We start from the raw sequence: 25,016 nt of genomic DNA, 5'->3' as shown, positions 1-25,016 counted from the left end.
TTGGAAATCAGTGTGGTAGTTTCCTCAGGAAGATGGGAAATGATCTTCCTCAATGCTTCATCTACCACAGAGACACTTGCTCAACCATGTTCATTGCTGCTCTAGTCATAATAGTCAGAAATTGGAAACCACCTAGATGTCCCTCAACAGAAGAATGGATAAAGAAAATCCATTTATACAATGGAGCATTATTACTAGCTGTTTATTTAAAAAAAATGAAATTCACAGGTTGGAACTTGAAAAAAATTATCCTGAGTGAGGTAACCCAGACCCAGAAAGACATATATGGTGTAGGTATTCACTTATATGTGAATATCGGCTACAATCTATAGAATCACAAATGTTAGGTTTAGAGTAAGGGAGTGGGGAATAGACGGATCTCTTTAGGAAAGGGAAATAGAATAGACAATTGTGGATGGGTGGGGTGGAGGCTGGAACAGGAGGATTGAGTGGGAAAGGGAAGGGGAAAGAGAGGGATAAGGGAGGGAATAATGGAGAGCCAGTTAAAATTAAGGGCCATTTGAGGGGTAGTTTGGAAACTTAATACAATAGACGCTTCCTAAAATATATACATATATTAAGGTGATCTAAATGAAATCACCAAATAATGGAGGAGGCAGAGTCCCAACTGGCCATCTCTTGTTACCAAATGAAGCTTCTAGTTCCAGGATTGGGTTACATATAATTGAGTTGTTGGCCAAGAGGTCAAATGTGAATCCCCAAACAACCCAGGCTGTTTCCAAGGCTATAGGTTGCTCTCCACAAACTGAGAGCAAGGCCCTATTTTTGAAGACAACACCCACACAACCCACTGTACATGGAGAAGGTGGGCTGTTGCCTACATACAACCTTAAAGTCTTTGGTACAGGAAGGTATCCTGACACTACCAAAGGAGAAATGTAAACACCAACCCAGCCATAAACTCTTTGATCTACAACGGTGTCCCGCCTGCAACATATGCTAGTGCAATGGTGGTACAAAGCTTGATGGAGTAACCAACCAATATCTGATTTGACTTAGGTCCCACTCCACAAGATGGAACCCATACACGATACTATTGGGCGATCAAGAACCTGAAGTTAGAGAGCCCAGGGACCTAGGATAAAACCAAATACTACTGTTCTAAAAACAAAAACATAGCAACAAAGTGCTTCTTAATGGCATTCTGCTATACTCATAGAGCAGTGCTTTGCTTAGTCCTCAGTAGAGAAGCTTTCTCCGGCAGCAGATGGGAACAAATACAGAGACCTACAGATAATCATTAGGCAGAGAGTGAGAGACTTTGGAACTAAACAGGAGATCTGCATCAAATCCCTCCCTCAGGGCTCAGGGAACCCTGTGGAAGAGAAGGCAGAAAGAGTCTAAGAGCCAGAGAGCATGGAGGACACCAAGAAAACAAGGTCCTCTAAATCAACATGATTGATGTACATATGGAAGCAGAGATTGGGGCAGCCATGCACAGGGCCTGCAAGGGTCTGCAACAGATAGGGTCCTAGAGCTGAGAGAAGTGGACGCCGTGCCCCTATCCCTAACACAGAAGTAACCTCCAATTGATAACGACTTGCAAATGAAAATTTAGTTTGCTTCAAGGGAGTCTCACTAGGAAAACAAACTACTCTTAAGGGTAAGCTGCATGCCCAGCAGTAGATGGCCAACAGAAAACAAACTCAATGGCATCTTTAGAGGTTGTCTTACAATGTCATGTCAGAGTTTTTCCTTTTTAAAAAAAAATCTTATTTTTATTTTACTTATCTGTATATATTCTCATCTCTCCTTTTACCATATATACAATATACTCATATATATTATGGCTTCCCATTTAGTGTTTTTATGGGATTCCTGAATGTGTGAACAAGCGGGTCTCTGTTACTTGTGCCTTCTCTTGGACTTGTATCCTTCTGTTTGTTTTGTCCAATTCCAATGTGTTAGCTTATGTTTTGTCTTGTTTTATTTTATTATTATCCCTTAGAATTCTGCTTGTTTTCTAATGAAAGAAAGAAAGCAGGTGGATCTGGATGGAGGGGAGGGTAAGAGGAATTGGGAAGGGTAGAGGGAAGGGAAACCATAATCAGAATATATTATATGAAAAAAATCCATTTTCAATAAAAGGAAAAAAATCATAGAAAAAACTCTCTAAAATTTCTCCCTTACCCTTCAAGAAAATATAAGGTACAAGAATACTTTAACATTCCCATATCTGTATTACTTATTGAGAATGTTGGCTTATATGTGGACCTCCATAGACTTCTGAATTTAGTCTTTTAGCTAGTGTCTTTAAAAAAAAGTGTTGCTGACACAATCAGTACTTGGCAAAGCACCCAGTCAACTCTCTTCACACAAAGGACACGAAGATCAATGTTTCCTGGTCCCCCTTGTTTCTCCTTTTCCAGCATTAGGTGTTCTCTTTCCATTGGAAACTCCCCCTCTGCCTATACTGGTGTTTCTGAGATGTCCCGTCACACTGTTTTTGCTTTATTTGGTTATCATTCTTTTGGGGGTCATTTACCCACTGCCATTCATTAAGTACTTGAAAATGTTGGTTGAATAGCTACAATGTGCTAACTCTATTCTTGGTATTAGCACTGCACTAGGAAACAAAGTCTTGTTCTCACAAAGTTCATCTGCTCAGAGGAAGATCAACAACTAAGTAAACAATGTCAATGGTGAAAACTGAAATGTACTTAATAGAATAAGATATGCAGACATCAGGTAACAGCCATAACATTAGTTTCTTTTGAGAATGCAGCTAGTGAAAGGCCCATTGAGGAGCTATTTTTGGTAGCTACCTGAATAATGACAGGAACTGAGCCATAAAGGCCTAAAGCAGGAAACACACTTGGTAGATTCTAGGCAAAAGAGTAAGGTCAGAATAACTGGAATAGAGGAGTTAGACAGACAGAGATCAAACCATTATGGACTTTGTAAGACATGGTAAGCACTTAGGATTGTATTCTGTTTGCTGGGACACCATTTGTGGGTTATAGTTAGAGGTATTTCATGATCAGATTTATGTCTTTTTAAAAATGTTTTTAATTGAAATAAATATATCATTTCCCCATCCTTTTCCTCCCACTAGCCCCTCTCATGTCCCCAACTCTTGGTTAATAGCCTCTTTTTCTCTTAATATATTTCTTACACACACACACACACACACACACACACACTTGTTGTTTCTGTGTATAGGTTTCAAGGCTAACTACTCTGCATTGGACAGCCACAAGGGGGCTTGAGAGTAGTACAACTTCTTAGAAGAAAATAAAGGAGTAAATTCTTATGACGTTAGAACATGTAAATTTTTCTTACATATAATATTAAATGCACCCATGACAACAAAAACTACACAAGTTGAACTATATCTAAGTTTTTAAAGTGTGCTCCAAAGGATACCATCAGGAAAGGGAAAAGACAAGCCACAGGACAAAAGTATTTGCAAACCACACACCCAGTGGAGGGTTTGTATCTGGAATATACACAAAACACTTAAAAGCAGGCTTTTGTCCCTCTGGTTTCTAGCTGGGATCAGCCACCGGGAAGCCTTGGTGGGAGATCAAAGGTAGGAGAGGAACAGGTTGGAACATTACTCCCCCCAAACCCTTCTCTGCTGGGCCAGTTTGGAAGTGACAATACACATCCACCAAAGACAATTGGGGAGACAATGACTTCCTGCTGATCCCAACCCTATAGTTATTTTTGTGTTGTCCCCTTAACCTACTAGTACAGCTATAATAAAAAGGACAGATGAAGTATTAGCAAGCATGTGAATAAACCATAAGCTTTATCACACTTTGTAGGAGTATAAGCAACGCAGTTGATTGGATCATACCTGGCAGCTCCTCAAACAGTTAAACATGAGTTACTGTATGACCCAGTAATTCCAGTGCTAGATAGCTGTTTACAAAAAACGTGTATATGAATGTCAGCAGCAGAATTACTCATAATTGCCAAAAGCAAAAACAACCTTAACATCTTTACTAATGAATGGGTAAGTAAAATGTGATACATCTATACAGCAGACTATTATTTAGAATAAAAATAAATGAATCTGGATATAACCACATACTGCCAAACTGCCCTTGTACTTTATATTCAATGTCTGCTTCTCAATATCCTTAGACAAACTATTATATTCTGTTTTGCAATCAAGACCCAGTTTAAAAAAAAATGAGCTAAAAACCTAACTAGACATTCTGTAAAGGCAGACTAATGGCCAACTACATAAAGACATGCTTAAGATAATTAGCCATCAGGAAGATGTAAGTCAAAACTACAGTTATGTCTCTTATTAGATAGCCCTTTTCCTATAGCTGTAGCTCTTGCTAGGTTGGTGACTGCTCTATCCTCCCATGCCTTCAGGCATGTTTTATTCTCTGACCCAAATATTTTGTGTCAAGGAGGCATCTCCTCAATGCCAAGCTCAGACTCAATTCCTGCCTTTTTGTGAAGCTGATATCTCCTACTTACATATGCACAGGCCTACCATGTTAATTGAACAACAGTCTTAGAGATCCTTAGACCAGCAGCATGAACATCTAGGAACAGATTTTAAAATGTAGACTCTCAGGCCCCAATAGACACTGACTGAATCAGAAGTTGTATTTTACCGAGATTCTCAGGAGAGTCACATATACAGGAAACACTGGTCCACTGTCATCATACCAATGACGAAAGTGAGTGAGGGGTAAAGTGAATAGTCAAGCTGTTAGCACTGGAGTTTTTCAACCTTTAATTCACAGTGCACTGAGCTGAGTACACTGCATCTTTCAGCTTCCTCACTGTTCAGGGATTACTCATGTGGTAAACATGTCCCATCGGTCTTGTGTCCTACAATAGAGCTCATATTAGTCATTTTATATTTTCACAATGTTAATTTTTTTAAGTGTACATATGATGGGTGACATCATTCTGTATGCTGTGAATATGTGTTGCTCTGATTGGTTGATAAATAAAGCTGTTTGGCCAATGGTGAGGCAGAATAAGGTTAGGTGGGACATTCTAACTAGAAAGAGAGGAAGGAGAACAGAGCAGAGGACGCTGCTAGCCACCGCCAAAGAAGCAAGATGTAAAGGTACCAGTAAGCTGCTATGGAACGTCATTCTGTATGCTGTGAATGTGTGTCGCTCTGATTGGTTGATAAATAAAATGCTGATAGGCCAGTAGCCAGGCAGGAAGTATAGGTGGGATAAGCAGACAAGGAGAATTCTGGGAAGAGGAAGGCTGAGTCAGGAGTCACCAGCCAGACACAGAGGAAGCAAAATGACAAGGCAGAACTGAGAAAAGGTACCAAGCCATGTGGCTAAACATAGATAAGAATTATGGGTTAATTTAAGATACAAGAGCTAGCTAGCAAGAAGCCTGCCATGACCATAGTTTAAAAATAATACAAGCCTCTGTGTGTTCATTTGGGTCTGGGCAGCTGCGGGACCATGGGGCCGCAGGAGCTGGATGGGATCAGATAAACTTTAGCTACATATATATCATATTCTTAACTTGACTAATAAATGCCTAGGTGACACAAACAGAATATTTGGGCACACTTAATCCAGAGTCTAGACACAATGAAATGTGTTGGGTTTTTTTTTTGTTTTTTGTTTTAATTGCAATGAAGAAATATTTAAATTTTAAGATTTTGAAAATATGAGTAATAACAAAAGTCTGATGCACATTCCACATGAAATAAGCAGTTAACCATTTGGATTAATACTGAGAAGTGTAATTTCTGCACTAACAGTGTACAACAGGACAGTCATCTTCCCTTTATGACTGTCCACACTCCTACTTCTACTGTGGGCTTTGCACAGTGACTGTGACGCTGCTTCTACGTTTCTGCTCTGTTTTGGTTTTTGAAGGTGTAAGTATACCTTTTGTTTTGTATCCTGTATACACACATGAATATGCAAATATGTGAAGGATGATTGAACTAAAATAAATAATATTGATAAATACACTAGAAAATGGTCTTAAGTCTGCATTTTCACTAAAGGAACTTTAATATTAAAGAGTTTTGCTTATTGACATATTGACTAAAGGTATAACACCACTGGTTAATTTCTGCATGTCTTTTGTAACATCAATGAAGAGAATCATAATGAGAGTATAGTAAGTGAGGGAGGATAAAAAAGAGGCTATAAATAACTTCCAGCTAGCCTCTTCTTTGTGCTTGCAAAGAGGGCTTTTCTTCAGACTACAGTAGAAAATGTGTGAGAAGGTAAAGGGCTTTTTCAGGTGTCTGAAGAACTTACTGTTTGTCTTCTATAGATAAAGGGAATGTGAGATTAAAGGTACATACTTCTCAGGAAAATCCTCCACACAGAACCTTGTTGTCCACTGCTCCAAGAATGAATCATCTGTCATTTCCGGAACTGAAATAGCTGAGGCCCAAAACAGTCAACATTAGCTTCTAAAACATCCTTTTATTCTTAATATAAGAAAGCCAAACATCCATTGTTTTCATTTGGAGTTACCTTTACTTGTTCACACATATAATTAATTTTCCAAAGTGACATCTGATTCTCATCATTATAATCTGCTTCCCCCAAACTCAATCACAGTCAAGAAAGTATCATCTGAATATATTACTAACACCCTCCTTTACACAGCTTCTCTTTGCTTAGATATCACTATGCTCAGATAATCCTGTTCAACAGTTCATGCTCTGCTTCATAAGGCCTTCATTAAGCATGCCAGTTCTCTCCTTGAAGGTCCATAATATGGGTAGTAGAACTCTGGTATTTAATCATACACAGCTTTATATTGAAATTTAAATGAAATTAAATTCAGATTAGATCCTTGATTCCTTAAGAACAGGGACCAGATCATATTCTTGCTCCAGAATATGCAACTATGCAACTGCACAGTCTACCATGAGTAGTCTCCCGGTCCCAGTCTCTCTCAATGTTACTCCTTCCCGGTTTTGACGTTACATCTTCATCCATGTCTCATAGAAAAATATGATAGTGGTCTCGGGTGGCAGCACTGACCACAGACACCAGCTTGACCTCTGGTGGCAGCATGGACGATGGAGGTCTCTCGAGGAGGCTTAAACCCCAAACTGAACTGTTCTTCACCTCAGATATTTTGTTGTTGCTCAGAGCCAGGTGATCTTGCAGCTGGGCAGCACATTCTGCGTGAGCTCCAGGCTGCTGCATACCACCTTGTTGGCCCCACTTGGTGACCCAACAATGGTGTTCCCACACCTGTCACTGCACAGCTGCATCTCTAATTCTGCCTGTCTTCACGCATGCCACTCCATTCTACCCTCTTTCCCCCGCTCTCCATCAAAGTGGCGGTACAGTTTTTTTGCCCAAACAGCTTTACGTGCAAATACTTATTCCAACGAGTCATTGGTCTGGTTCAAGGTTTCTGGTAAACACAACTATAGCTGAGACCCATCTCTGATATCCTGCTGTTCCCATGAGTCAGGGTGACTGACCTTGAAGCTCAGCAGCACATCTGGGGGCAGGATCCACTCCAGCCCCAGGCCAGTGCACACTTCCCTGTCCTTGCCCTCCCTGCCTGCCCCCATGAAGGCAGCAGTGTGAGCTGCAGCAGTGGTGGCTCCATGCTGTGGGCCTGGCCCACTGAACTGAACCTCCCTGCAGGCCTAGGACTGACCACTGAGCAAGACATCCTCCTGTCTGCCTCCAGTTGTGCTTCTCTCCACCGTATGCATGGCTCCCCTCCACCATCTTTTGTGCCAATTTCACGAGACCACTTTTTAAAAACATCTTCCATGAGACCTGCGCTTTTTTAGTTGTTCTGGAAACATTGCACGCTCTACAGACTCATCTTCCCCTGCCTCCGTGGGTCTGCAGTCCCTCTAGTGCCGGTAGCCGCCACCATCTTGAATTGAGTACGGCTTCATTTTTAAATTTTACTTCAAACAGGAAGTACTTTTATTACTGCAAGTCCTATTGCTCTTTTCAAGGTACTCAATAAATTCTTTAAAAAAAGAAGATTTTACACCATACAAGCACTCTCTTCTTACTATACTTCAAGGCTACAACGTGTGTAGAGGTCAGAGTCAGTTCTCACCTCCATCACTTGGGTTCCAAGGTTCAAATTCAGGCAGTCAGGTTTGGCAGCAAGCATCCTTACCCACTGTGTTGTCTTGATAGTCCCCATGTCTCTACTTTCGACTCCCAGCCCCCAACCCTTCCCAATCAGAATCGTCTTTTCTGAAATATGATTTGGGTTCTTTCCTTCCTTTTCTTAAAATTGTCCAATGGTTTCTCATATTTACAATTTTATTAGCCAGTTTGAGCTGCTATACCGCAAATACTAGAGATTAGGTGACTCAAACTAAGAACAATTACTCTTCACAGTTTTATAGGTTAGGAAGTCCAATAACAAGACACCAGCAGATTCAGTATCTGATGGAGATTCTCTTCTACTTCACCTTGCTGTGTTCCAGACAGAAAGGACAAGAGGAGATCCTTTGGGATCTCTTATACAGGAGCACTGACCTCCAGCTTCATGACCCTTCTTCCAAACAGTCACAATGGGGCTTAAATTCACACATGCGGTTTCGAGGACACATAAACATTCAGTCTATTGTTTTTATAAAAATAGACAAAAAAAGTCCGTATTACGTTCTACAAAGCCTTAGACAACATAAAATTTGCTCACATCTCAGCTCTCCTCCTTTTCCTTACTCAGTCCTATGGCCTAATTTTTCTAACTTACTACACTGAACTTAGAAATCACTTGTAAGATACAAAAACATACCTCTTGTCCATGGACTCCTATATTTATCATCAATAAAATTTTTATCTTGATTTAAACATGAAGGGATCTGGAGCAATAAAGCATCTCTGAAAAGCCTTTCTTTAACTTTGTTCTGTATGAAAATGTAAAATAATTTTAATATATACTAATATAATTTTATATTATAATAATTTTAATATATACCATATAATTTTAACATATACCAATATTCAGATTATTATTGTAAGTTGATATAATTTTTCTTTAAAACTGATACATGTCATAAAAAAGTCAAATTAAAGAACCATGTACCTGAGAATAATATCAGCAAGTTGTCTTACAAACATTTTTTCTATGATACACTAAAATATATATGTGCTTGATAAAAAAAAAAGTATTACATCATTTAGCAATGTGGTTTTGCTTCCATTAACCAGCATAATGCCACTGTCTCAACTTTTGTTTTCTATGCTAAAACATGAAAATCAGCTTCTAATTTCGAAAGTAAACCTAAGGAAGAAAACTCTTCCTTTAAAAAGATGTTAAAGGTGGTCATAGTGGTGCAGCTTGTAATCTCAGCCCTTGGGAGGCTGAGGCAGGAGGATTATTAGTTTGAGGCCATTGTGGGCTAAATACAGACTATCAGCCCCGCTAGGACTACACAGCAAGATCCTTTCTCAATCAAGCAACACAGAAAGGATGTTATCAGTTGAATAAACCTGTAGATTAGCTCAAGTTGTCCTGACTCTTCCCTCGCTTCCCAGTGTTAACTCCCATGACTTTGTGCCTCCTCCTGCCATCCCACCCCCCACCTTAGCACTCAGTGGTCACAACACCGGTCTACTCTGTGAAAAAGAGCTGCTGTTCTATAGCTGTCTATCTCAGTGTAGGCAGCATCTCCTTCATGAAGTCCTCTCCAGAGACTCCGACTTCTTGTGGAATTCATTATTCCATGTACCTGCAAAACTGATCGGTTTTTTGTTGTTGTTTATGTTTTATGCTGCTGAAGGTGTTACATTCAGTAAGAGGTTTTCATTATCCAAGAATAAGTGGTATAAAAGATCATTTAATTTGACCCATATAAAATGAGAACCAAAGATACATGTAAACAGGAAAAAGAAAACCTTGACTAGTACTTCATCTAAAAAAGAAAGTTTTAAGAAATAATTTACATCTAATAAATGTTGTTTACAGTTGCTTCTGAGGCAATTTTCTCATAAACTATATTTGATGATACAGATGGCATCAGTTCTCTTCTTTGATCATAGGGAGATAATTTGTGAAAACATTTGAATTATTAAGACATTGAATTAGTAAGTCTGACTCCTTGGATATTCACATCATTTTTCTTTCTATTGTCTGTTAAGCAATTCTACTTTGCCAGATCTTTATATTGTTATTTGAGTGGCTCTTAATACATCGTCATCAACTTTATAAAGTCTCACACCTGCAAGATCTGACATTTCTCAGCATCACATCACAGAGTGCAATACACCAGCATTACTAAGGCACCAGGAGTAAGAAGAAATCTTTGAGGACTTTTGAGAAACTGCATTTTTGCAAGTAATCCAAGCATATGTTATAACTACATATTTGTGTCTCTCAGTTATGAGAGAATAAATAAAACCTGGAGATGACTATGTATATTTCTTAATCCCCATAAAATGTAACATAGTTTTAGTTTACTGTAATATTTTTGTACTGGTAGATGGGCAGGTTAATGTAATAATGAAAATGAAATTTTAACTTGTCATTTAAGATCATAAGAACAATAAACTATTACATGACCTCTATCTCCTGCAATACATTCATTAACAATATACCTGGACTTGAATTCACCTCTGACATTTTTCCAAGATACTTAGCTCTCTTGATATTATTCTGCTAACTGCGAAGCTTTAAAGTCTGTAGAGTAATAGTATTTGATGTGTGGGGACTTACATTGATCAAATGACATCATCCATTAGATGGACAAAGTATCTGATTCATCAAGACATGCTGTTATTGTCACAGTAACAATGACTAGGATTACTTTTGTGCCCATTCTTTTTTTTTATGTGTGTGCTCTTTTATTTTTTGGGGATGGGGTATCACTATACAGCCTCAGATGGCTTGAAACTTATCTTGCTGTTTTAGCTTTCCAAGCACTGGGACTACATGTCTCTTAAAGGAGGATCACTTCAGAATGTTAATAAAACCTTCCAAACTTGCCAAAAGTCTTGTTCTTCTCTTCAGGTAGTTTCAGATTTATTTTGCTATTCAACTATTTTAATTTAATTTAAAAGTCCCTTACAAAAGTGGACTTTGAAAGAAATATTAAAAGTTGAAACTAAGGCTGGGCATGATGGCGCATGCCTTTAATCCCAGCATTTGGGAGGCAGGGGTAGGTGGATGTCTGTGAGTTTGAGGCCAGCCTGGTCTACAGAGTGAGTTCCAGGACAGCCAGGGCTACACAGAGAAACCATGTCTCAACAAAGAAACAAAGAAACAAAAACAAACAGATAAAAAAGTTGAACTAGGGCTGGTGAGATGGCTCAGAGGTTGAAGGCACTTCCCCCCAATGCTAATGACCTGAGTTTGGCCCCCAGGTCTCTCTCACACAACAGAAGACAGAATCAACTCTTGCAAGCTGTCCTCTTAACCCCTATATGCACACCATGGTAAGAGTATGTACACACACACACACACACACACACACACAGTACTTAACTGCTATAAAAACCTAAGGTAATTTTAATGGATTCTGAAAGCAACTAAAGATAAACCTATGAATTGCTGAAAACTATCACATGCTAGATACACACAACATGTTCCCAAGAATAATTCTTAGTAAATGGATAGCGAGTCCGTAACATCATACCTCATGTAAATAGTCTACTGCATGATATTTGAATGCCGAAAACATAGCTCTTCTCTTCAAAGCTATACAGAGTGCGATATCTAGAAATACAAAAGTTAAGTGTAAAATAGCAAAGCCAAGAGGAGAAAATCTCTTTTAATCACAAGTCTTTCGTTCACTTATTTTTTCAAAAGGTCCTAAATGATAAATGTAAAGTATAAAGTAACATTTATTTTTGTGGTTGAAAATCTAATATGAAAATAATGTGTACTGGTATACATTTTTCTATATTTTCTCTTGTCATTTAATTCATACAAGTTGGTGAGTTCAAGTATGTTTAATATGATAATTGTGTTGAAAAGAGGCTAGAGTGGCAAAGACTGACACCGTATTTTATACAGGGTAATTGTGTTTCTCAAAGATTTTGAAATGAAATAAGCAAGGCCATAACTCTGTAATGAAGAAATAGAGGGTTGGAAAGAGGACTCAGCAGTTCAGAGCACTTGCCAAGGACCCAGGTTTGAGTACCAGCACCCACCCGACACAACTGTCTGTCACTCCAATTCCAAGGGACCTGAAGTCCTCTTTTGATCTCCAAAGGCGCTAGTGCACAGACCAGCACTTGGGCAAAACACCTATATGCATAAAATGAAAATAAATAAATCTTTAAAAAGTAGTAATACAGTGCGTTGACATTAAAAGTTTTTCTTAAAACCTATTAAAAAAAGAAACAGAGTAAGAATCAGGAAATTATATCCATTCTCTTACTTAAAAAATAAAAGGCCTGAAGTTAGAATTCTCTAATAGCTAGTTCATTCAGAATAAAGCAATTATTGTATGATAAAGCTACCAAGCCAACAGACTATCAGAAATTCAACAAATCTACTGAATAAAATAATAAGCAATTATAACAATTAATTAAGCCAGGATGGTTCCCACATGAGAAATCAAGGAATTATACCTCAGAAGTTACTAAGTTTATCAAATAGTTCTTAATATCTCTGTCATTTAAAATGTCTGGAAGGAGTGGGATGTTGTGATTCATGCCTCTAATCTAAGCACTAAGGATGGGGAAGGTGGATTTAGAGTGCAAAGCCAGTTTGGGCTACCTAGCGAGGCTCTCTCTGAATAAAGTATGTGGGCTGCTGAGATAGCTCAATGGTAAAAGACTTTGACAAACACGCTCAAGTCTCTGGGCTCAATATCTATCCCTCCAAAAACAAATAAAACGACTGAGACTTCAGGGAATTCAGATGTCAGCCAGATGTTTATATTTTATATAATAGTTTACTAATAATGTCTTATTGAATTAAGTACATATTTTAATATAAATGCTCACGGCCTAGTGTGGTAGTTTGAATGGTTTTGGACCCCATAAAAGCTCATAGGGGGTGGCACTATTAGGAAGTGTGGCCTTGTTGAAGGAGGCTGGATAACACACACCTTTAATCCAGACCTTGAGGCTGGAGGCCACACCTTCTGTTGGATTAGCGTCACTGTGGAGGCAGGCTTTGAGGTCTTTTTCTCAAGCTTCACTCAGTGTGACAGTCAGTCCACTTCCTGTTGCCTGCAAGATGTAGGACACTGGGCTATTTCTCCAGCACCATGCCTGCCTGCATACCGTCATGCTCCCTCCATGATGAATTGAACCTCTGAACTGTAAGCAAGCCACCACAATTAAATGTGTACTTTATAAGAGTTGCCATGGTCATAGTGCCTCTTCACAGCAATCAAAACCTAACTAAGACATCTAGTGTAATTATTATTTCATGTTTTTGTGTTTTACCTGTTGTCTTATATAATGTGAAGTTCTGAAGTCTGAAGATCTGAAGATATAGCCTGGGTGGTGGTGGCGCATGCCTTTAATACCAGCACTTGGGAGGCAGAGGCAGATGGACCTCTGAGTTTGAGGCCAGCCTGGTCTACAGAGTGAGTTCCAGGATAGCCAGGGCTATAGAGAGAAACCTTGTCTCAAAAAAACCAAAAAAAAAAAAAAAGGAAAAGGAAAAGACCTGAAGATATCATCTCTAGGAGAGGACTATAATCTACCTGTTTCCAGTTATCATCAAGTGAATACTCTTTTTGTAAAATTTTTGTTGCATTTTTATTTATAGTGTATGTGTGCACAATTGTGCCATTGTGTGTGTGGAAGTCAGGGGACAACTTGTGGGATTCTGTTCTCTCCTTCTACCGTGAGGGTCCCGGGCATCAAACTCAGATTCCTCAGGGCTGCTGGCAGGTGCCTTTACCCATCTCACTGGCCCAAAGTGAACATCCTTAACTATTCAACTTGCTGAGGTATTTGAAAACAAATAAACTTCTAAAATAATCCACAACACAATAATTTTGATTAATAACAGAGAAATTTTTAGATATTACAGTCTTTCAATTAAATTGAGCAAATACATAATCCAGATTAGTTTTAATACTGACAGAGTCTTAAATACCAGTAAGTATGGTGCCAGTTAGGTACTACACCTACTCTTAATGCCAACATGGCATTTTTAAACTGATAATTATTTCTGAGAATATTTATAATCATTACATCTCTATGCCTTTCCATACATTGCATCACAGTCTTTGAAGAGAACACTGATTCTAGACTTTTCATTTCTTTTTTAAAATCTGATTTATGTGTATGAGTGTTTTGTCTACATGTGTGTCTGTGCACCACCATGTATTTGCCTGGTGCCCCTGGACCTCCTGAGATGGGGGTTACCGATGTTGTGAGCTGCCATTTGAGGGCTGGGAATCAAACCCAGGTCCTCTGAAAGAGCAGGCAGTGCTCTTAGTCACTGAGCCATGGCTCTAGCCCCAAATTTTCACGTCTTAAAGTTACGTTTTTTCAGAAAATTATGACTGTGTATCATTATATAAGTGAGTTTAAAGACTAAAAAAATAAAAAGAGAAAGAAAGCACAACTCTTAGCTTGCCCACTCAATTTGTGGTTAGCATTTATTTTCAATTTTCTGTCCTTATTTGTAAAGCCTAGTATTTCTATCAGCTTTAGATTATTCATCATCATCATCAACTATTTTGAAGAAAATTGGTTTTTTTTGTATTGACATCAATCATTGACAGTCATGCTCTGAAGTACTTAAGATACTGCATATTACATTACTAACAGAATTTCATCTGCCAAGTCTATTGGATTGAAGAACAGGTATCTGAACCCACCTTAGTTTGTTGGGTAGATGGGAAGAAAAGATAAATTGGCTTTATATTTAAAGACCAATCATAATCATCGTCAAGATTAATTTTTTTCTTATTTCGTTGATTTCTGAGACAAGGTCGCACTATGGTAGGCCTCAAATTCAGAAAGAATCTGCCTCTTGAGAGCAGCTAGAAATAATTTGTTAAAAGATTAACGTGTAAGCCGGGCAGTGGTGGCACACGCCTTTAATCCCAGCACTCCGGAGGCAGAGCCAGGTGGATCTCTGTGAGTTCGAGGCCAGCCTGGGCTACAGAGTGAGATTCAGGACAGGCACCAAAACTACACTGTCTCGAAAAACCAAAAAACAAAAACAAAAAAAACCCCCCAAAACCCAAAAGATTAACTTGTAGCAATTCTGCAGGTTTAATTTTAAATTCACTTCTAAAGATTTTACTTCCTCTCCGCTTCCTCCTACAGAATAATGGTTCAAAATGGAAACAGAGACAATAATTAGGTCAGGCTCTTGGACACAAAGCTGGGGTAGTTGTCTGTGTTAACACCCAAGATGAGTGTGAATCTTTCGAGTTTTAAGCCGCATCTTCTCCCATTTCATGAAGGCATTCTGGAATTTTCTCCCCTTCCACACTCTCTCACATAAACCACTTAAGAGCATTTTTTTTGGGGGGGTGGGGCGGAGGTGGGGGGGGCATATAAAATTTGTAAAGGAGGCTCGTGTTGTTTACTTTCTCACGACCTATGCAACTAGCTGAGTGGAAACCACGGGCCCGCCAGGCCCTCCATGTTCCAGCTGCCCCTAACGGACTGGGCAGAAGCCGGGTTCAAGATCTCGTCCCTGCGCGACTCCATAAACCACGCCTCGGAAATCTGTTTTCTAGAGAATTCCGAGCGGCCGCCGTACTTCAGCCTCAGGGAATCTTTTCTTACCCTCCGCTAGGGCGGACCTTCCTTCTCTCACAGGAGGTAGAACCTCCCGCTTTGGAGTCCACAAGAGGCAAGTTCCCCGCCCATTGGACACGTGACCTCAGATGGCTGCTGAACTCCACGCTCCCATTGGTCAGGTCAGACTCCGCCCTCTGGGTTGGCTCATCCGTTGCCCGGATGTGACGGTCTGGGGCGGTCTGACTGGCGTCCCAGAGCCAAAGCCTGTTGCACACCCTTGGTAGGCTGGGTGACAGAGGCGATGGCGGCCGGAAGTCAGGAAGAGCCGAGTCTGGCTTTATTCTTAGCCGGGCTACCATGTTATTAGCTAAAGTCTCCAGAAGCAACGCATGGCCAGTAGCTTTGCACGGGTAACTTTCAGAGGATTTAGCAATCAGATGGCTTCAGAGAAAGACGAGAAGGCAAACATAGGCGTGTGTGTGGCCAGGTGGTTGTGCAGTACTGGAGGAAGAACATTTGAGGTGGGGCAGGAAATATTCTTTGAATGGGAATGTGTGGATTTTATATCTTGATGGATAGCCACTCCCTCGCACATTCTAGCGTAGAATAACTAGACCTCCCTGATAGAGAACAGCACATTCCTTTGTGCTTCTTAACTTCTGCTTTCTTTTTCATGGTCCCGCTTGGCACTGAGCTTCTTCCCAGGAGATTGCATGAAGTAATGTATATTTATTTATTTTACTAATTCATCTCTTTCTTTCTAGTTAACATTGAAAAGGTGATTGTGACACACCAGGAGGATAAGCCGTTCCATTTCCTTGAGTCACTTCGTTCTAATTTGTACAGGTTTGTGCAGTATATTCCAATAATAGGTTTAGCAACAATTTTATAGGTGTTCACCTACCGGGGAATACATTTCATTAACACCAAAATTATGTAATTTTGCTAATTAGAAAAGTATACAGACTCAACTAGAACCAGTAAAATCACCCAAAGATATGTGCAGAAGAAGGAACCCTCATTTCTGACCTGACTCCCAGGTAAGGTAACGACTATTAAAATCTGGGTTACAGGTCCAGTGAGATGGCCTTGCAAGTTAAGGTGCTTGCCACCAAGACTAATGACCAGAGTTCAGTCCCTGGAACCCACAAGGTGGAAGGGGAGACCTGACTCCCACAAGTTGTCCTCTGACATCTACAGACTGGCTAGGACATGCGTTCCCCTCCCCATAGGCACAAAATAACTTAAAAAAACATCTAGGTTCTGTCTTTTGATACTTTGCATGTCGTTACAAAGCTACACCGGTAGGCATGTACAGAATTGGTTGGCCAGAAATATAAAAAATGAATAGCTCACTTTCATCACTAAATAATTCATGAACAGCTTTCTAGGTCAGCATCCTTCCATCTAACTCATCTTTAAAACAAAAACAGCTGAATAATAAGGTATCTCATAGTAACTGTGTGCTACAATTTATTCAGATATGCTACAACTAATGATTGTTTCCAGGATTTCATCTGAACAAATAATGTCACAGTGAAATTCTTAGAAATCTGCTCTTCAGTAATTTCTATGGAATGTTTTTTTGATTTGCTGTCTCAAGTCATGAGAGCATTTCAACTGTGATAGATACTTTTTGTTTATCTTCCAAAAATTTATAGCAATTTATATTAACAATGCCAAGAGGGATCATATTTATGAATACACAGCAATACTGAATATATTGCTTTTCAGAAAGTTTTGCCAGTATAACATATCAAGTACTTTATATTTATTTCATAATTGAACACTTTTTAGGTGTTTATGAGTCCTTTGGTGTTCTTCTTATACAAATTGCCTAGAATATGTGTATATATGTATGTATGAGATTAGGCAATTTTTCTGTTGGGTGGGTTGTCTTTTTAAAAATCTTGGGCCTGTAGTAAGTCAGAATATCACATCAAGCAGTGTGTGGTTAAAGCGAAGTTCTTCATTTCACTGCTGGAAGAGGAAAGGACTGGACTGGAGTCCCAACATCCCTTCTAAGGTTATGCCTAGATAAGTATATTAGTTAAAATAAGATCTAGCTGTATAGGGCTGGAGAGGTGGATCAGCGTTTAAGAGCACTGGCTCCTCTTCCAGAGGACCCAGGTTCAATTCCCAGCACCCACATGGCAGTTCACAACTGTCTGTAACTCCAGCTCCAGGGGTTCTGACACTGTGACACATAGACACAGGCAAAATGCACTAGCACAAATAAAATAAAAATAATTTTAAAAATCTAGCTGTATAAATAACAAGACATTTCAAAGATAAGAAGGTCAGGATTGATAGAACAGTTCTGCTGTGCCCCCCCCCCCCCCAGCCTTCTGGTGACATCTTTCTTCTGTCTCATTACTCTGATGGCTCTGTTGTGGTCTGAATCCTCATGGTCTTAGAGAGCCAGTGTTTAGGAGTTAGTATGATAGAGGAAAGAATGAAGTACAGGCTACAGGATCTATGTTTCTTTGTGTATCTGCAGTTTTAATTGTAAAATATGATATTAATATACAAAAGTACATAAGACAATATATTATTTAAAAAATATGTTAAGAAAAATACATGAAACCTCTACTCCAGTTATGGAACAGAACATGGTAAGAAGTTCAGAAGCCCCATGTTTCCTTTTTTTTTTTTTTTTTGGTTTTTCGAGACAGGGTTTCTCTGTGTAGCTTTGCACCTTTTCCTGGAACTCACTTGGTAGCCCAGGCTGGCCTCGAACTCACAGAGATCCGCCTGGCTCTGCCTCCCGAGTGCTGGGATTAAAGGCGTGCGCCACCACCGCCCGGCTACCATGTTTCCTTTTTTAATCAAAGCTCTTCCCTAGAGGATGTCTCTCTCTACCTAGAAATTACTATAATCCTGACTTTATACTGATCATTGCCTTGCTTTTCTTCAAAATGTTCTGCCCAAGTCTAAATGACAGCTTGCCTATTTTTAAATCTTCATATTTTGTATTGCTTTGGTTCTTAATTCTTCTATGCACTGGATATTATTGAATACACTTATAAGATAGCCCATGTGTTGAAATAAAGGCTTAGTTCCCCCAGCACCTGGCACTACTGGAAGGTGATAGTTACAGTCTTTTGGAAATGAGGGCTAATGGACAAAAATTAGAGCTACATCCTTAGTAGGGATGTTGGGACCCTAGTCCAATCCCTTCCTCTTCCAGCAGTGAAATGAAAACTTTAATCACACGCTCCCTGCTGTGATATTCTGCCTCACCACGGGCCTAAGAACTACTGTGCTAACTGACCATGGACAGAAGCATTCAAGACAAAGGCTGAAATTGACAGATCAACCTACCTTTCCCTTCTCCTTTCTCTCTCCCTGATCTCTCTCCCTTTTCTCGTTTTCCTTTCTTTCTGACATTACCCTCACATTTAGGATAAAGGTTTGCTATATAGACCAGGCTTGCCTCAATTCATGATTCTCCTGCCTAAGCCTTCACGTTTATTGTAAGTCAGGACTATTACAGATTTATTCCCATTGGCATCCTTTTACGTGTACCCTAGTACGCTTGTACATTTCTCTAGACTATACATTTAGGAATTTTTTCTGAATTTGTTTATAAATGTCAGCGTGTTTCCAAAAGTAACAGTTCTTGTTACTCTATACCTGAACTAACTTTCAATAATTTCTGATGGTGATGTCGCTCTCAATGCTGTGAATGTGTTGCTCTGATTGGTTGATAAATAAAATGCTGATTGGCCAGTAGCCAGGCAGAAAGTATAGGTGGGATAAGCAGACAAGGAGAATTCTGGGAAGAGGAAGGCTGAGTCAGGAGACGCCAGCCCGCCGTCCAGGGAGCAGCATGTAATGGCACACAGGTAAAGCCATGGAACACATGACAACATATAGATTAACAGAAATGGGCTGAGTTTTAATTAATAAAAGCCTTTGTTTGTTTACTTGGGTCCCAGCGGCTGCGGACTAGGTGGGACACAGGAAAACATTTAGCTACAAATTTCATACTTATAAAATTTTGAAAAGTTGGTAGACATCCAGTTGTCTTTTGAGGAAGGTTCTCATCAGCTACCACATGGTACTAATGCTTACATCTCACTGGTTAGGCCCTAGACACATGGTCACACATGATTGTAATAAAAACTAGACTATACAGTATTTATGCCAGACAGTTACATGCATAGTTACAACTTGGAGATTCTATTAATACAAGAAAGAGAGACCAGGTGTTGAGAAATATATAGCAATCTCTGACACACTAATGATAAAAAGCTTTTAAATGCTGAGTTTTATTTAGGACTTGTTATGTTCTAAATTCTATTCTAAACACTTGGCCACACTTCAGTACTAAATAAGATATGATGAGCCCTAGTTTGTAAATAAGAAAACTGGGGCATTGAATGCTTAAGTAGCTTACTCAAGACTAGCTAGAAAGTATGATACCAAGTTTTAAATCCAGGTAGTCTGGCTTTAACATCCATCTTAATAAAGACACACTTTAAAAAAAGGAATGTTAGTTTTCAGTCTGCTATGTGTTTTACAGATACTTTCTCTGTATACTTCATAAAGTATAACTCAAAAAGTTTGCAACATTGTAGCAATTACTTTTTCTTTTACTTTGTAAGTGTGTTTGTATGTACATATGTGAATGTAGCTGTCTCTAGAGCTTAGAGGTCTTGGATCCCCCTCTGGTTAGAGTTACAGGCAGTTGTAAGCTGCCTGATGTAGGTGCTGGAAATTGAATCAGGTCTTCTGGAAGATCAGTACATACTCCTTCTCTCTCTCTCTAACCTGAACAATTATGTTTCTCTGAAAATTCTAGTTCATCATTTTTGCACCATTGCTATTTTAAATCTAAATGTAAAACAAACAAGTTGAGATACATACTCGAACATAAACTAAGCTGAAGAGTCATCATGAAAGAGGGAAGGGGGAAAATCCATTGTGCTGACTGATACAGGGGTCACTGCTGTGTTCACATGCTGTGGTGCTGTGGCCATGACAAAATGTTTCACATTTATTAGACATGTACTTGGCATCAGGCACTGGCAGTGCCAAGAAGGAAAGAAGTTACAGAGCCTTGACTGAAGTTGCCTTTCTTTTAACACCCCTTCAGGTAAGTCTAAGCATCGCTGCCAGGATGCTATTTTAATATAACTAATGCAGGAGCTCACCACTCGGCTCGCGCTCTCAGATCTCTGCCACCTACAGCATGTAGTCTGAAAACCTGAGCCTAGAGCAGCCCTAGTTCCTATGGAACTCTGAAACACTGGCCATTCTCTGAACATTTCTCATTTTACTCCTCTCAAGTCTACTGGACAATGCTATTTTTTTTTCCACAATAATAATTGTTTTGCTCATGTCTGCCTTACCCACAGACCACAATCTTCCTTAGATCATGGTTCATGGGCCATGCCTTAATTATCTTTGTGCCTTGCCCAAGGCAATCCTGGAATAAAAATTTATTCTAAAAATTCTTTTAAAATAACAAATAATCCATTTTGCATTTCTGTTAAATATAGGTTTCTAGTATTCTTGCAGGGATATTAAAGTGCATAAAATGCCCCAGAAGCATGAGTACATGCTTGCTAAGTGAGCATGGCATGAATATAGCAAATAGTCATCTTGAGACAGAATTGCACATCAGCTCAAACCAGATCATGCAGAAAATCTGGATATATGGAATGAAAAGGGTATTGCATAAATGTGTTACATAAGTAATTTATTGTCCTGTGAGAACTAATTTATAGGTGTGGCCTCTTGTACTATCTTTTGATCATCCTGAAGGAACTGTTTTGCATCAGTAGACCGAGAAGAGATATTTTAGCACAACATAGCAGTAGATAATTACTGCTGAAAGAGCTGTGATTGTAGCAACATTAGCATAAGGAAACTCTACAGGCGCAGAAGAGAAACTTAACATTACCTTTTCATCAAATGCAAGAAATCACGCATTCTTAACCCTTTTTTTTGCAGCATTCACTTTGTAAACATGAATACCTTCTCTCAGGTGTTCAACTCCTCATTTTTGGGGGGGTTATTAGCCATTTCACATGATATTGGACCTTTTATATACATTGAAAATTCATTTAAGCTTAGATTCTGACCAGGATAGAAACTTTACCCATATATTGGACTTGAGTGTGTAACTCCAGAGAATATTGGCTGGAATAAATAAAAATAATTGGATCACTGTTTCCTTAGGGCAAATGGAAAGGCTAACTACGATTTTACACTTCCTTGATTAACATTCCCCTCAAAAGCCTCACATTGGTTGCCTAACGAAATTAAGGGATTTCCTCAAACTTACATTGACATAGTCCACAAGCCTTCTATCCAGTAAGGTGTCATCATTCTCTCACAGATTCATTCCTTAATTTTTTTTTGGAGATAGGGTTTCTCTGTGTAGCTTTGCGCCTTTCCTAGAACTCACTCTGTAGCCCAGGCTGGCCTCGAACTCACAGAGATCTACTTGCCTCTGCCTCCTGAGTGCTGGGATTAAAGGTATGTACCACTGCCACCCGGCCAGTTCAATTACTTTTATTACATTTATTTATTTATTTGATGTTTGGGTGTGGGAGGGCACTTGTGTGGAGGTCGGCAGACAACTGGAGGGGAGTCAGTTCTTCCCTTTCAGTCTCTGGATCCCAGGTATTGAACTGAGGTCTTCAGGCTTGGCAGCAAGTGCCTTTGCTCACTGAGTCATCTTCCTGGCCCTTGTAAATTATTTTAAGCAAGGAGCTATGCTGATTGGTAAGAGCTGTCAAGTGTCTAGGGAACTAGCAGCTTTACATAAAAACCTATCATTCCCTGAGGAAATTAATGTCATAAGAGTATGGAAATATAACAAGGAAATAATAACTTATTATCTCAACAGTTAAGTTGTAGAGATACAAAACAATAATTGATTAAATAACTAATATTGCGTGAGATTAACCACACCTATGGGAATTCTAGCCATTTAGAACACAAAAACCATAACTTAGTACCACTGCGTACCTAATGAAAAGTGAGTCAACTTAAAAAATAAGTAAAACCAATTGCTAGACTTACACAATTATTTGTTTGTTTGTTTGTTTTGAGACAGGGTCTTTTAGCTGGAAGTTTCTCCGGTCCTGCCTTGCTCAGCAGTCTGGACAAATCTCTCCCACCCGAGTCCCCCAGCCACTTGGTCCCAAGTAAACACACAGAGACTTATATTACTCATAAACTATATGGCCTATGGGTCAGGCTTCTTGTTAGCTAGCTATTATAACAACTCATTTCTATTAATCTATATGTTGCCACGTGGCCACGGTGCTACTGGTCTGCAGGTATCTTGCTCCTTCGGTTGTGGGCTGGCGTCTCCTGTGCCTCTGCTTTTCTTCTTCCTGTCTCTCTCTTGGATTTCCCACCTAGTTATAACCTGACTCTCCATAGGCCAGAGCAGCTTCTTTATTAACCAATCATAGCAACACATATTCACAGCATATAGAAAGACCATCCTACAGCAGGGGCTCTCTAGCTCTAGCTGTCCTGGAACTCAGTATATAGAAATGGACTATATTGCCTCCCTCTGCCTCTCTAGTGCTGGGATTAAAGGCATGCACTACCACCAGCTAGACTTGTAAATTTAGCTGAGTGTGATGGGACATTCCTGTAATCCTAGCATTTAGGAAGCTGAGGCAGGAAGATTGCAAGTTCAAGGTCAGCCTGCACTATGCAGAAAAGACCCTGCATAGGGACCGGAGAGATAACTCAGTGGTTAAGAACCTTGGTTGTTCTTGCAGAGGATCCGAGTTCTGTTCTCAGCAGCCACATGGTGGCTACAATCCTCTGTAACTCCACTTCCAGGGGATCCAACAGGCAACAAGCATGCATGCGCCACAAATACTTACATGCAAGTAAAACACTCATACACATCAAAAATAATAAATCTAAAAATGTTTTTAAAATATCAAGAGTCATCTCTGGTTAAACTAGGAAATTTTTTTTTGCATTTTAATTATCTTTATTAAAAAAAAAAACCCAACCCCAAAGTAGGTATAAAAGCCTTTGTTCCAAATAGATAGTATACAAATGGTTTTTTTCTTGTGTGTATTTTAAAAACTTAAGAAAGTTCTAATATAAATAATTTCAACCTGATTGATTTTGTAATGCAGCATAAAAAATGCCCAAGTTAAGTGGAAAATTATATAAATTTGTCATTTATGAAAAAAAAGTTTTTCTCTTTGTAGTGTATCTTGTGTAATAGCAAACAAAACCATTACAGATTACACTTTTTACACTGTGGTAAAACCTCTGAAACATGCACTTGATTAGCCTCTGACCACATGCAAAAACAGCTGTTTAGGCCGGGCAGCGGTGGCGCACGCCGGCGCACGCCTTTAATCCCAGCACTCGGGAGGCAGAGGCAGGCAGATCTCTGTGAGTTTGAGGCCAGCCTGGTCTCCAAAGCGAGTTCCAGGAAAGGCGCAAAGCTACACAGAGAAACCCTGTCTCAAAAAACCAAAAAAAAAACAAAACAAAAAAACAAAACAAAAACCAGCTGTTTATTAAAATAGACTTGACTTTAGCTATATAAACATGTGAAGGTCTCAATTTTAATATTAAAAAATATGGAACGCTTCACAAATTTGCATGTCATCCTTGTGCAGGGGCCATGCTAATCTCTTGTATCATCCCAATTTTAGTAGATGTACTGCTGAAGCCAGCACTCAACTTGGAATTTTTAAAACATTATTTTTTTTAACATTATGTGTGTGGATATTTTGCCTGCAGGTATGTCTGCATAACATGCATGCAGAGGAGGTCAGAAGGTGTCCAATTCCCCCATAACTGGAGTTACAGACAGTTGTGAGCTGCTGTGCATGCTGGGAACTGAATCCTAATCCTCTTCGAGAGTAGCAAGTGCTGAGCCATCTAACTTGGAAGCTTAAGCTAGAATAAATTAAAGCAAATGCCTCAGATACCCAGGGTAGCCTATATCATGTCTGTAAACTATGGAAAGCCTATTATATTTCTTTTTCTTTCCTCCCCATCTAAGTCTTAGTGTTGTGTGCGGTTTCCTTGATTGCTTTGTTATGTTTTAAAATGAAGGTGATTTGGAAAGATGACATGCATTAATAATTCCATATGCAGGAGAAATAATTTTATGAAAAGCTGAGTGTAGATAATGTCTCATGTTGGAGCATAGGCTGGCCTAGAAATCATAATGTAACCTGATTTGGCCCCAAATTCATGGCAAACTTACTGCCTCAGCCATGTGAATACTGGGATTACAAACGTTAAGTCATCAAGCTTGGCTTTTATCCTATCATAATTTTAATTTAGGACCAACCTTGTATTTAAGAATATAAATTAACAAAGAATTGTTGAACACCTACTATATATTCCTTATATACACACTTATAGGAAGTTAGGCAACTAGTCCTAACAGGAAGTGGGTAGAATAGT

The 25,016-nt window shown here is 39.3% G+C and overlaps 1 protein-coding gene and 1 non-coding gene across 2 annotated transcripts in view; both read right to left on the bottom strand.

Annotated features, from left to right (window-relative positions):
• Shoc1 (shortage in chiasmata 1) overlaps window positions 1-13,169 on the bottom strand; it is an 80,928-nt gene extending 67,759 nt beyond the window's left edge. The window contains exons 1-3 of the mRNA XM_052717216.1: window positions 13,164-13,169; window positions 8,725-8,836; window positions 6,287-6,368 (exon numbers count right to left, since the gene is read on the bottom strand). Coding sequence (XP_052573176.1) covers window positions 6,287-6,368; window positions 8,725-8,836; window positions 13,164-13,169 — 200 coding nt within the window. The remainder of the gene's footprint in view (window positions 1-6,286; window positions 6,369-8,724; window positions 8,837-13,163) is intronic.
• Window positions 13,170-24,172: 11,003 nt separating this feature from the next.
• On the bottom strand, window positions 24,173-24,277 carry LOC128097994 (U6 spliceosomal RNA). Its single transcript, XR_008214046.1, has one exon. It is a non-coding gene; the product is annotated as a U6 spliceosomal RNA (small nuclear RNA).
• Between the last annotated feature and the right edge of the window lie 739 nt (window positions 24,278-25,016).

Source organism: Peromyscus californicus, unplaced genomic scaffold (assembly GCF_007827085.1).
Source record: "Peromyscus californicus insignis strain IS unplaced genomic scaffold, ASM782708v3 Scaffold_5__1_contigs__length_169319896, whole genome shotgun sequence".
NCBI classification, from domain to species: Eukaryota; Metazoa; Chordata; class Mammalia; order Rodentia; family Cricetidae; genus Peromyscus; species Peromyscus californicus.
The sequence above is the reverse complement of the archived record's forward strand: the minus strand, read 5'-3'. Positions and strand labels throughout refer to the sequence as shown.